The following is a 14,044-nucleotide window of genomic DNA, read 5'->3' on the forward strand; positions in this document are numbered from 1 at the left end:
CCTTTGTTGAAACATGTATTTCACACTAGCTAGGTAAAAATGAGACGCTGAGGACAAAAGTTTCAGAAAACAGACCCTCAGCCGTGAATCATCTAATCTGGTAGAGAGAAAGATAATTTTAAGTGAATTTGTACTTGAAAATTGCCTTCTCTGATGTCGAATGGGAGAGTCCAGTTTTCAAAATTAATCACACTTATTTTTGATTTTCAAATGCCTATTCCTTAAAATTAAATGTAGCTTTCCCCAAATATTTGTGTACATGTGGGGAGATCTTTTATATCCTAGACTGTGATACATGTAACCCCAGTCTCTAAACTTAGTCTTCTGAGGATGCAAATCCAAATGCATGCTAGTCTGGGTCCTAATCTATGTGTCGGTAATCAGGGGAGAATACAGAAATGTCTGGGCAGTTCAGTTCAGCCGCTTAGTCATGTCTGACTCTTTGGGACCCCATGGACTGCAGCACACCAGGCCTCCCTGTCCATCATCAACTCCCGGAGCTTGCTCAAACTCATGTCCATCGAGTCAGTGATGCCATCCAACCATCTCATCCTCTGTCATCCACTTCTTCTCCTGCCATCAATCTTTCCCAGCATCAAGTCATTTCCAATGAGTCAGGCCAAAGTACTGGAGTTTCAGCTTCAGCATCAGTCCCTCCAGTGAATATTCAGGACTGATTTCCTTTAGGATTGACTGGTTGAATCTCCTAGCAGTCCAAGGGACTCTCAAGAGTCTTCTCCAACACCACAGCTCAAAACCATCAGTTCTTCGGCATTCGCTTTTGTTTATACATGACTACTGGAAAAACCATAGCCTTGACTAGATGGACTTTTGTCAGCAAAGTAATGTCTCTGCTTTTTAATATGCTGTCTAGATTGACCATAGCTTTTCTTCCAAGAAACAAGTGTCTTTTAATTTCACGACTGCAGTCACCATCTGCAGTGATTTTGGAGCCCAAAAAAATAGTCTGTTACTGTTTCCCCATCTATTTGCCATGATCTTAGTTTTCTGAATGTTGAGTTTTAAGCCAACTTTTTCAGTCTCATCTTTCACTTTCATCAAGAGGCTCTTTAGTTCTTCACTTTCTGTGAAGAAAAATATCTGGGCAGGAGAAGTCAAATTGTCAGAAACCTGGTCACAATGTCATGATCCCCATTTAGGGTCAATAGGGCAGGGATGTCTCTGTGTCTCTGCATCAGTATGACAATTTTTTCTTTCTTTTCACAGAGGAAATCCAAAAATTAAGATTGAGGAGAATCTCCAGTAGGTGTGGAAGATGGCTGGTCATTACGGATGGCTGAGAGCCTGCCGACTCTTTCAAGACCAGAAAGTGAGGAAGCAAACCCCGGGACCTGGGAGGCAGATGGCTCTCCCACTGCAGGAGAAAGACTCCACGGTGAGTGGGGGCTTGGACCTCAGGGAATCTGTGGGTAGCATGGACTGCGGAGACAGGGTTTAGACCTAGAATATTCTGGGTCCATAGCTCACTGGTGCATTCCCATCCAAAGATAACTGCCATGGGACCTCATTCCCCAGCAGATCGGGCCATTCAGAGGCTGGGAGGAAATACTTGGGCTCCTTGGGGTTATGTCTGGCCTGGCTTCATCCAGATCTTTCAATGGGGCTCTTACTGCTCACCTTAGACTGCCAGCCCCTCCTCCTCTGATGCTCCTGACGAAGGCTTTGGGGACCACAGTATTGTAAATATCCTGGCCCCTGAGGGACTGTGTCCTTTCACCAGAACCAGCATTCAGCCCTCTCCATCTGTCCTGGGATTCACTTTGGACTCATGCCTGTGGTTTCTGCTGACTAACTGACCTGGTTCTTCTCCACACACAGGTGAAGTGTAAGGACTGTGGAGCCTTTGGACACACAGCAAGGAGCCTCAGGTGCCCCATGAAGCGCTGGCAAGGGGCGCTGGTCCCCCTGCCCTTGGGGTCCAGACTCGGTAAGGAGAACCTGGAAGCACGGAAGCTGCAGGACCCACCGACCCCAGGGACCCCTAACACGGCTGAGAGAGAGGAGGAGGAAAGGCAGAGGTGAGTGACGGGGAGGTGGGACCCAAGGTCTGGGCTGAAATCTGGAGGCAGTTCCTCTCCTTGTCGACACCGTGCTGGGCCATCTCTAGAAAGGACAGGGAAGCTGGGGAGACAAAGACAGGGGCCTCGTCCTCAGGGGCCACACTCGGGCTCACACTATGCCTGAAGTCACTAAGGAGTGTGGGGAACACACACAACTTTGCACCTGACCGGCCCCAAAGCCATAGAGATGGAGAGACGGGACTTCCTGGGAGACCCTGGAGGGGTCTCAGGAGTTGGGGGAGGACATGAGGGTCTGCACAAAGGCAGAGGGGTTCAGGTCTGGTGTCACCCCCAAACTAGGAAAGGGGCTGGGCCACAGCACCGTTGTCCCAACTGTGCCAAGGACACTGGGTTTCTGACACTTGACGTGTTTGTGTTTCAGGAAAGAGGAGCAGCAGAGGAAGCTCCTGCAGCGATTTCCCAGGAGGCCCCGTGGTCGGCAGCCGCAGAGCTGGAAGGAGGAGCCGGAGCCCGGCCACTGCCTGAGGGTCAGTCTCTGCTGGGCCCCCTCTTTAATCCACTGGCCTCAGTCCTTTCTGTGGGAGGAAATGGTTCACATCCTTTCCTGACCAATGTTATCATTTATTTTTCAGATACCATTTTTTGTGGTGCCTTTGATTTTGCATTCTTACTTGCATATCTGGGAAGAAGCTGGCAGGGACATGGAAGTGACTTTATCAGTAGCTTCCATAGCAGAATCCTTTAAGTTAGAACGGGAATCTGTAAATTGTGATTCATCCTCCAAAACTGGCCATGAAAACTCATTTTGCCATCAAGGCGCCTGCAAAACACCAATCTGTGTACAGTCTCGAGAAGAAGGTATACCAAAAACTTGCTTCCCTTTACTTAACAAGAGACATTGTTAGAACATTTCCATTTGCCATTTGATGTATAAATGTATCAAGGTCACATAAGCACCCTGATGTTGAGTATCTTATCATATAAAATTAATTCCTATGAGGTGTTTTACTGGATGGAGAGGAGATTCTCACACCTGGCCTCTCTCTGTGGTCTTCTCCTACAGCACCCAAACATGCCCGTGCTTGTCCACACATCCAAGAGGATATCCCTCCAGGATTCAGGTCACCCAAGAGGGTCACTGACCAGGAAAGATGATGTGAAATCCACCCTCCCCGCAGTGTCTCTCATCAGCAGGAATTTGGTCCAGGCCTCCAAGGGCAGCATCGAGGCTCCAGGCAAGAGATTTGTCCAGACCCCCACCCCGACATGTGTGAACCCCCCAAAGAAACCTAGACTCAGCCCCGTCCAGACACCCCCAGAGAGCACTCCGACAGCAGATCTGGGGGCCTTCCTGAATCTCCCTCCTCCACCCAGCAGCACAGCTGGACATGGACCGAGAGTGGCAGCCCATGTATCCAGGAAGACACCTGCCCAGGGGCAACGCTTTGACCTCCAGCCTCCACCGGACAGATCTCCCTCCAGGAGCGTCTGCGCTGTCTCCGCAGCCCACCCCGCGCCCATCATCCGCGTCCCGGGCCAGCCTCTCAAGATGCTCTTCCTGAGAGAGGGTGAAGGCCGGTGGAGCTGCCGGTACACGGCGCCCCCCTCTCCACAGCCTGCGGAGTGGCCAGCCCCTCCTGCTCAGAGCCCTTCCGTCGACCAGGAGCCCAAGGGACACACTGTCCCCGGGCCCCGGAGCATCCTCTACGATGACCTCCAGGTGTCTTCTTCCTCTGAAGAGAGCGACTGGGACGAAGACACCAGTGGCAACTGAGACTCGTCCTCCAGCCCCAGATGCCCTGACGTGACTGTGACTCTGGCGGGTGGGGTGGGTGTTACAGGGAGCGGCGGTTCCCGATGAAGCAGGACTCCCCGCCCTGGTGGGCGAAACAGCAGGGGGACCGGAGCACCCTGGGGACACAGCTGCCCACTCTGCACTGTCTCCTCATGGAATCCGAGTCTGTCACAAGGCACTTATCAAACTGAGTGTCAAGCTGTCAGCCTAAGTCTATTATAAGCAATTGAGGCAAATTCTTGGAGTAACTTTTAACCATTGTGTAGATAGCAAGTGATGGCAGTATCTGTAGTTGATGGTAGTACCTGTAGTTGATGGTAGTAGTTGTATCTGAACATTTGGAACCTGCCTAAAGGGCCTGACTCTGCTCTGCAGAAGGTCAGCCGCGCCATCCTGAGACGAGACTAGTGGGCTCTGTGGAGTCTTTCACTATAAATCACAGTGGGGAAAATTCCCATGGCTGTGCTTACTATGTTTCATTAAATGTTACTATAAAGCTTTGTTTTAAAAAATTTCTTTCTGTGTTTACTTGTTTTCTTTCTGTGTTTCTGTGTTTTCTTGTTTGCAGAACAAACAAGAAAAATTACACAATCATCTCAAGAGATGTATAAAGATCATTTGGTCATATTCAACATCCTTGTCAGGCAGACCCTGTACCCAGCCCCAACAGGGCCTTCCTTCTGCTCTAAATCAAATCACCAATAGGTCAAGATCCATTTTATATGTATATATAATTACATACTGTTGAATTTAATATGCTAATAGTTTATTAAGATCTTTTTTATTTATGCTCATAAGGAAATTTTTGATTTTGTTATTATGTATTATTTGATTTTGTTATCATGTAATGCTATGCTTAGTTGCTCAGTCATGTGTAACTCTTTTGGACCCCATGGACTGCAGTCCGCCAGGCTCCTCTGTCCATGGGGATTCTCCAGGCAAGAATACTGGAGTGGGTTGTCATGCCCTCCTCCAGGGTATCTTCCCAACCTAGGGATTGAACCCAGGTCTCCTGCACTGCAGGTGAATTCTTTACAGACTGAGCCACTAGGGAAGCCCTATTATGTAACACTGGTATGAAAAACTAGTTGGAATAAGTTGCCACCTTGCTTTTTAATGATAATTTTGGTAGGATTAATATAATGTCTCCCACAAATTTTATAAAATTTACCAATGAAAAAATTTCAATTTTAATAAAGTTTTACCAAATAAAACATTTTGTTTGTGGTTTTTATCTCTAAGCCTTGAAGATCATCTTAATATTATTTTTACTCAAGATAGATCTTGTAATTGGGGGGAAGAGGAGCATGGGAGGACTTTATTAAAAACACAGAATCAGGGCCTCCCAGATCCCCAGGGCCACTTATGCACGTTAAAAACTCACCAGTGTCAGTCCCCTGCATGGAGAATGTGGTCAGCCTGTGTACTGCCTACAGCCACAGGAAGCCCCAGCATCGAGGTGCCCTCTGCCAGCTCTTCCTCCAGAACCCCGGGAGTCCAGACAGCAGGCTTCTGAGTATCTCAGCAAAGGACAAGAAAGTGTCAGTGACTGTTGTTCCTGGACCAACAGGGGGCAGCAGAGGCCACAACGAGTGGTTCTAGAAACTCCCTGACCAACCAGGCACTTATCTACACTTGCTCAGGCTGAGGGTCACCACCCCCTTGCCTCTCAGTGAAGTAAGCGAAAGTCGCTCAGTTGTGTCCAACTCTTTGCGACCCCATGGACTGTATTGTCCATGGAATTCGCCAGGCCAGAATACCGGAGTGGGTAGCCTTTCCTTTCTCCAGGGGATCTTCCCAATCTAGGGACCGAACCCAGGTCTCCTGCATTGCAGGAGGATTCTTTACCAGCTGAGCCACAAGGGAAGCCCAAGAATACTGAAGAGGGTAGCCTATCCCTTCTTCAGTGGACCTTTCTGACTCAGGAATCAAACTGGGGTCTCCTGCATTGCAGGCAGATTCTTTACCAACTGAGCTATCAGGGAAGCCAACTTGCCTCTCAGCACAGTTCTATTTCCAGGTAAGTGTTCTTACCATTTACTTAAGCACTGAGGTTAAAATTATCGGCTACTCATGTGTACCCACTTTCATTATAAATGTCATCATGGCCCCATGCTTTGTCTCTCAAACATTCTTGCTCCTCCCTCTATACACACACATTGTTTTAGTCTGGAACCTAAATTAGCCTCTATTACTGCAAAAGCCTTCTTCCAAATAGATTGCTCTGTCAATTTAATTATTCCCCTGGCCAGCTGTCTTTGAAAAATGGACTCTAACTTGGCACAGATTAAGGTGTGCAATTTACCTTTGTGTGCTGCCTACAGGCACGCACACACACATACACACCTAGATACACACACAGAATGTTGACGTCAGTCATAAAAACCAACCACAAGATTTACTCAGACAAGAGCACTTGGGATACTCTAATGTAAGAGCTAGAAAGGAGCTGAGAGATGATCTAAGGTGACATATTCCACTGAGTATTCCAGAATACACTCCAGAATTGGTACCTGGGAACTGTGTTAAAAATGCAGACATCCAGGCTCCACTGCACCCTACCAAACTAAAACTTCCTAGAGTGGGTCTAGGTGTCTGCATCTTGAAGCAGCTTTCCCAGTTGTTTTCATGCATGATCGAGTGTCTCCTGATCAAGGTGCAGCAGATCTGAATCTATGCAGGTGCTGCTGAGACTCCGGGAAGACGGCTGGAGTCTGCCGATGGCCGGACGTCTAGTGAGGGGCTGGCCTAGAGACTTGGACCTGAACCCTGACCTCCTGCCTCCATGTTCAGAGGTATGTCCATTTCCCTGCCCCACCAGCGTCTGACCTGCTGAGGTTCTGAGAGTAAATGACCACAGGATTCAACTTCCTCCTCAGCCCTGAGGAGCAAAGCCTGGTCTCAGCAACAAGCTCACAGGCTCACTGGCGGCAAGTGTCTGGGAAGCAAACTCACATGCGTGTCCAGAGTACACTGTGAGCAGAGCACCGTGGGCCTTCCGACCCGGAGGGAGAAGGCGACTGACCGTGAGGATGGCCCGTAAAGCCCGGAAGAGCTCACTAACGTCTAGTCGCTGAGGAAGCCAGCCCCGCTCACTGGACCTGAACACAGACGGCTCCTCGCTCAGACCCTTTCATCCGGGGCCAAAGCATTTGTAGCTCGTGTTCCCATTTAACACGGTTTTCTGGTCCAAAGTGCGCGCCCACAGGCTCCCAATGCTCTGAGCGTCCCACGAAAGGAGGATTCTCCGGCTTCCTGCGAAGGCCGCCCTGGGCTCAGAACAGCTCTGCGCGGAGCCCCAATGAGGCGGAGGAGCGCGGACATCCGGCCCCGACGTCCCGCGGGCGCCGGAGCCGCGGGCGGAAGTGGCCTCTGCCTCTTGGAGACGAAGCCAGGCCGTGTCCTCTCTCCAGCATGACCGCTGCTGTCCCCGTGTTCACCGTTCTCTTCTTTATGAGCCACGTTCCACCAGGTAACAACAACAACAACAAAACCTTGCTGACGCCTTGGTAAGAGTAGAGCGCCTGAGACCTTGAGCAGATCCAGTGATCAGAGCAACGTCGCCATCACCTCTGCCTGAGGAGGTGGGAAACCTCCTGGGAAACCTGGAAAGACCCGCAGCCTCCTGACTCAGTCATTCCCCACAGACTGTTAGATAGACAACACAAGGTCAAGGGCGTTTCAAGGGCTTGAAAGACACCCTCCTGGCTCCAGCACTGAAGATGAATTATTTAGGCAAGTTTACTAGCAGTTTCTAGATCTACGTGGCAAAAAAGGGGGCATTATTCTACTAAATTTGGTCTCCAGAACTCCACTACTTTCAGCAAAAATTAGAATCTTAAGATACTTAATATGAGAACTATTCCAAAGCTACAGGTGCCTGGCAGGTGGATAGGTGAAGGGTCTCCTTGAAAGGCCACTCTGAGTCAGTGTGTGTGTGTGTGTGTGTGTGTGTGTGTGTGTGTGTGTGTGTGTGCGCGTGCTTAGTCTGTGTCTGACTCCCGAGAGACCACTAACCCATTGCCCCTTAACACTGCTGGTCTCCTGGCTTGATGATGTCCCCGAAGGCTCCATCCCAACCCTGGGCTTCATCTGTTCTCCTGGTATTAATAGAACTTAAACACAGGGATGAAGATGGCACTGCGGTGGAGTCTATCCACCTGCATGCTGTGTGGTGTGCCAACACCCATCAAAGGGGCAGGCACAGATGTTTATCTCCAGGACGTGTTGATCTAAGGAGGCATGAGCGACTCACTGCTCTACGTCAACAGGACTGTCTTATCTTTTCCTGAGAATTCTGGGTCTCAGCGCTGGGAAGGAGTCCGAAGGTACACAGATGGGTGAATGTGGACAGTCCCCTTATAAGGAGCTGTAATCCCAGCCCTCTCATTCGTCTCAGATCCCTTGTGGAGTGTGGGGCAGTGGGTATATTTCACAGACAGGCAAAGTGCATGTGTGTGTACACAAACACATACAGAGACTGTTACTATTCTGGGAATAGGGGAAAATGCAGATGAAAACCGTGAATGCACAGCCTTACTTAGCACTAATCTGATCCCATAAATTTCCTTCCAAAGCCTGCTCCATCCATCAGATTCTTTGAGGCTTTGGTGCTTTGAGTTCTCATCCCCTGGGACACTTAACACTGTCTTTATTTCAGTCGTGTTTTATTTACCTCTGGCTCTCACTTACCAAACCTCTTCTTCATCCTCGGGCCAACATTCTACTTTGAGAGCTAGTTGACTCTTCCCTGGACTGTCTAGCCACGAAGATGACTGGACCATGATATCTTAGAAGTCAAGGGCCATCATATTTTTTTTTCCTTTGGAAGCCTGCTCCCCAGTAAGGGCCTCCCATTCAGTGGATGCATAACAAATATCAATTAGTGATTGTTTTGTGAACAGTAAAGAGTTAAATTCAATTTAATCCATTTGATTCCTTTGAATTCAATGGACTTCTGTTGAATTGCCACAAATGCCCTACACTGATTTGAAGCTATTCAAGAGTTGGCTTTTGTGTTCTGGAATAGAAAAATCTAGAAGTGCTGGTTTTGAGACCTTTTTTAATGCCAGCAAAGAGTTTCACAAACTGTCTTGGGAAAGGTGCTTTTGTTACATATGGAGACTGCTGAAATGAAGCCGCTTTCGAAACTGAGCCCCTCATTGTGTGTGACCCATTTCCAGAACACTAATATATTAGGACATAAGTCAAATACAAATCAATGTTTTTAACAAGCATATGTGTTCAGCCCTTGAAAGTGAAAGTCACTTAGTTGTGTCTGACTCTTTGTGACCCTATAAACTGTAGCCGGCCAGGCTCCTCTGTCCATGGAATTTTCCAGGCAAGAACACTGGGGTGGGTAGCCAGTCCCTTCTCCAGGGGATCTTCCCAACCCAGGGATTGAACCCAGGTCTCCCGCATTGCAGGCAGATTCTTTACCATCTGAGCTATTAGGGAAGCCCAAGAATAATGGAGTGGGTAGCCTATCCATTAAGAACTCAATGGACACAACGATTCCTGCAGCAGTTTGCAACCTGGAAGAGCAACACCAGGGAGAGAAGCAGTGAGTGCCCCCTCATGATGCAAGAAATGCTGACGTGGGCACTATCTGCACATTACATAGGTAGGAATATCGTTCCCTTCCCCCAGAAATATATCCTGTCTAATAATTTCCTTGTGTACATTATCTTTTGGATCTGTATTTCAGTTCCACTTTTGAAAGATACACAAACACACAGAAAAACAGCTTTCTCTAAAAAGTTTTTTCTACTTTAGAAAAATGAGCAGTATAAGACTCATAACAAATAAAGACTGACTTCTGCCATCAGTGTCAGGAGATGACAGGCAGTGACAAAGACGGGAGGAGCTTTGATGTGTGTGAGCCCCAGAGCAAGGGCAGGGCTGCCCATGAGCAGTCTTTCCTTTCTTAGATGTACTTAATCTTGCCAGATATTACAAGAATGCCCCCAATCCAAATTTTTTGTGTGAAAGCAGATTTTTAAGGGGCTCTCCCAGGTACTCAGTGGTAAAGAATCTGTCTGCCAAACCCTGGGTTTGGAAGATCCCTTGGAGAAGGAAATGGCAACCCACTGCAGTACTCTTGCCTGGGAAATCCCATTGCATGGAGGAGCCTAGCAGGCTGCAGTCCATGGGGTCGCAAAGAACTGGACACAACTTAGCAAGTAAACAACAAACAGATTTTTAAGAAAATCGAGTAACAGTGAAAAATCCATACAAGCTTGTTTCCAGATATTCCTTCACTGCATGTAATTCAATAAAATTTAAGGAAACCAGTAAACAGTAACCATCACCCTCTTCTCTGTGCAGGCAGCGCCAGTTTCAGGGAGGTCTGTGAGCGTCCAAATGGGTCCTGCCAGGAATTCTGCCTCGACTCAGAAATCCATTCTGGGCGATGTCTGGATGGCCGCCCATGCTGCTTGCCCTTGGTGAACGTCCCTGAAGTCGAGCCCACCACACCCATGGTGCGCTGAAGGCCTCCTGAAACTTTTTGTTTGTTTGGATGTTTTATTCTTACTCTCCTGACCTTTCACTCTTGCCTCTCTGTCTTTTGTTCTCACAGGGATTCTTAGTGAGTTCTCAATAAATAAAGAATCAAAATTTGCAAACACAGAACCTGTTCTAAGAATCCTGTGATGTAGCCTCACTTGGCTGTGGTTTGGTTTCCATCTTTTTATCTGGCCTGGATGAGCTCCGGTTGAGGGCAGGAACTTTGTCTCACCTCCTGTTTTCACCTGGCCCTGCAGCCCTCTGCCCTTCATCTGGGGAGACGAATCCCTTTTCCAACTTGGAGAGTGCACCACTTCACTCCACGCAGCCTCATGGGGTCTCCCTTCCTGACAATAGGGCAGCTCACAGGAAATCTTCCCGGACGTCACCAGCAAGCTGAATCACAGACAGAATGACACCCAGATAAAAGACAAGATCTTCTCACACCCTCTTCACAGCCAGTGCTCTGGGTGCCCCTTTCCCCACATTCTCAACAACACTTTTTCTCTTTTATTTTTTGACAATAGCCATCCTAACAGACGGAGAAGAGCCTGGCAGGCTACAATCCATGGGGTCACAAGAGTTGGACACGACTTGGAGACTAAACTACCACTACCATCCTAACATATAGTTAGAATTTTTTTGCATACATGGTGCAAACTTTTAAGATCTACTCCCTTATCAATTTTCAATTATACACTAAAATGTTGTTAACTATACACAGCAGGCTGTCTATTAGCTCTCCAGAACTTATTTACCTTATAACTGGAAGCTTGTACACTTTGACCACCCTCACCCCTTCATCCCACCCCCAACAACCATCAACCTATTTGTGGTTTCTATGAGTTTGGATTTTTTTTTAATTCCACATAAAAATGAGATCATATAGTATTTGTCTTTCTCTGACTTACTTCAGTTAGCATACATTCTCAAAGTTCTTCCATGAAAATTTCCTTCTTATTTTTTTATAACCAAACAATATTCCATTCTGGGACACCTTTTCATTTATTTCTGCCTTCTTCAATTTCCTTTATTATTGTCTTATATTTTCAGTGTATAGATGGTTCAATTCTTTGGCTAAATTTGTTCCTAAGTATTTTATTGTTTTTGATGCTATCACAAATAAAATTGATTTCTTAATTTTTCAGATAGTTCATTTTTAGCATATAGAAATGCAACTAAGTTTTGTATGTTGATTTTGTATCCTGAAACTTTAATTCATTTATTAGTTCTAACAGTCATTTATGGAGTCTTTAGGGTTTTTTATTTTTAAGATCATTTCACCTTAATGAAAACAGAGGGTATTTTAAAAATAAAACTACCATATGATGCAACAAATATTCTTCTGGGTTCTTTTTTTTTTTTGAAGGAAACAGAAACACTAACTCAAAAAGATATCTGTACTCCAGTGTTCATTGCAGCATTATTCACAATAATCAGATATGGAAAACTTAAGTGTCCCTTGATAGATGAATGAGTAAGGAAAATGTGATATATATTAATATATAATGAAATATTATTAAGCTATAAAAACATGACAACATGAATGGACCTTGATGGCATTATGCTATGTGAAATAAGTTAAATATTGTATGATCTCATTTATACATGGACTCCAAAAGAAAAAACAAGCCAAAAAAACAGTGAACAGAGAACAGATTGGTGGTCATTGGAGTGAGGGTGTTGGAGGTGGGTAAAAAGGGTAAAATGGTCAAAAGGTACAAAGCTTCATTATAAAATAAATCCTAGAGATCCAGTGTACAGCATGGTGAATATAATTAATAATACTGTATTGCACACTTGTCCTGCCAGGCATTCTGCCTTGACTCAGAAATTCATTCTGAGTGATGTTCAACACTTCAACACTTGAAAGTTGCTAAGAGACTCAATCTTAAAGTTCTCATTACAAGGAAACAATTTGTAACCATGCTTTGTTGTTCCATGTCCATGTTCCATGTTGTCATGTCCAACTCTTTGTGACCCCATGGACTGCAGTACACCAGGCATTCTGCCTTGACTCAGAAATTCATTCTGAGTGATGTTCAACACTTCAACACTTGAAAGTTGCTAAGAGACTCAATCTTAAAGTTCTCATTACAAGGAAACAATTTGTAACCATGCTTTGTTGTTCCATGTCCATGTTCCATGTTGTCATGTCCAACTCTTTGTGACCCCATGGACTGCAGTACACCAAGCTTCCCTGTCTTTCACTATCTCCCGGAGCTTGCTCACCATGCTTTTTGATGGATGTTAATTAGACTTATGGTGGTGATCACTTCAAAATACATGCGTATATTAAATCATTATGTTGTACATCCAAAATGAATATAATATTGTATGTCAATTATATCTCAATAAAATAATCATTTCTTTTTCAGTAACAACTAAAATATGAGGACCAAAATTCAGTAAGTATATAAAAGTCCTGGACAATACTAACAATCAGCTTAATCTAATTAATATTGTTTAAAACCTTCCCACAACAACAGTAGAATAAACACTCTAAGTGTGCATTTAGAGATGTAAACTGTATTCTGAGCCACAAAATAGTCTTGATAAACACAAAATTATCGAGATCATACAAAATATGCTCAATAACCTTACTAGAATTAAACCAGAAATCAATATTCAGTACTTGGAAAGTTCCCATATATTTGAAAATCAAACAACAAATTCTAGATAAAAATGAATAAGCATGCAACTTGAGTAAAAATAAAAATATGATATAACAAAATGTGTGGAATAAAGCTTACAGTAGCATTTTGAAATAAATTTATAGTATCCAAATGCTTATATAGTCAAAGAAGAGCATATTAAATCTTTACTATTTAAAGCATATTTAATATTTATTAAATAAAGGAGGAGATTAATGTAAATAACAAAAGAAATTAAACAGAAAATCAATAGAAAATAGAAATGAAATCAAAAGCTGGTTCTTTGAAAAGATGAATAAAATTTATGTGTCTTACCATTCTGATCTGAGAGACAGCACACAGTTTACCAATGCCAGCCATGAAAGAAAGTACATTAGATCCTACAGATAGAAGGTGAACAATCAGACATTATTAGGCATAGCTTTACGTACATAAATCCAACAAGATCAATGAAAATGGGTGAATTCTTTGAAAGAAACAAACTACCAAAACCTCACTTAAGCAGAAACAGATAAAAAAGAAGACAAAACAGACTATAGGGACAGAAAGATAAGATGTTGTCAGGGGCTGGGAACAGGAGACGTTGGACACAGAAGAATATGATGGGGATTTTGTAGGTGGTAGAACTGGTCTAGGTATTGATTATGGTGGTGGTTATACAGCTATATGCATGTTTAAAAACTCATAGAAATGAGCTAAATTTTAATGAAAATAATTCTATTGTGAAAGACGTATCTCAATATATTTGATTTAAAAGACAATGCAAATATCAGTTCTGTTGCTTTCTTCAGCTTTTAGAGCTCCCTTTGACTCCTAACAGCTTGTGGCTTCTTTTCCTCAGGCTTGTAATGTCAGGAGAGAATTCACTTATGAGAACCTGCTGCATTCCTCCACCCAGAACACGGCCTTCCTGAGTGACCACGGCTTCTGCCCCCAGAACTTTCCTGTACCTTTGAGACCTGGCACCACCACGGGGTCAGGTGAAAATCTGGAGGAGTTCCAGTCATGCAGAGAAGTCCTCATCATCATCTCTTACAGTCTGAATT

General features: G+C 45.0%; 1 protein-coding gene across 1 annotated transcript; it reads left to right on the top strand.

The window, feature by feature from the left end:
• The first annotated feature begins 1,276 nt into the window (after positions 1-1,276).
• LOC133050396 (putative protein FAM90A24P) lies at positions 1,277-3,816 on the top strand. The gene is made up of 4 exons (XM_061134545.1): positions 1,277-1,396; positions 1,840-2,039; positions 2,464-2,569; positions 3,106-3,816. The coding sequence occupies exons 1-4, from the start codon at positions 1,277-1,279 to the stop codon at positions 3,814-3,816; spliced, it is 1,137 nt and encodes a 378-aa protein (XP_060990528.1).
• The last annotated feature ends 10,228 nt before the right edge of the window (positions 3,817-14,044 follow it).

Source organism: Dama dama, chromosome 32, assembly GCF_033118175.1.
Source record: "Dama dama isolate Ldn47 chromosome 32, ASM3311817v1, whole genome shotgun sequence".
Taxonomy (NCBI): domain Eukaryota; kingdom Metazoa; phylum Chordata; class Mammalia; order Artiodactyla; family Cervidae; genus Dama; species Dama dama.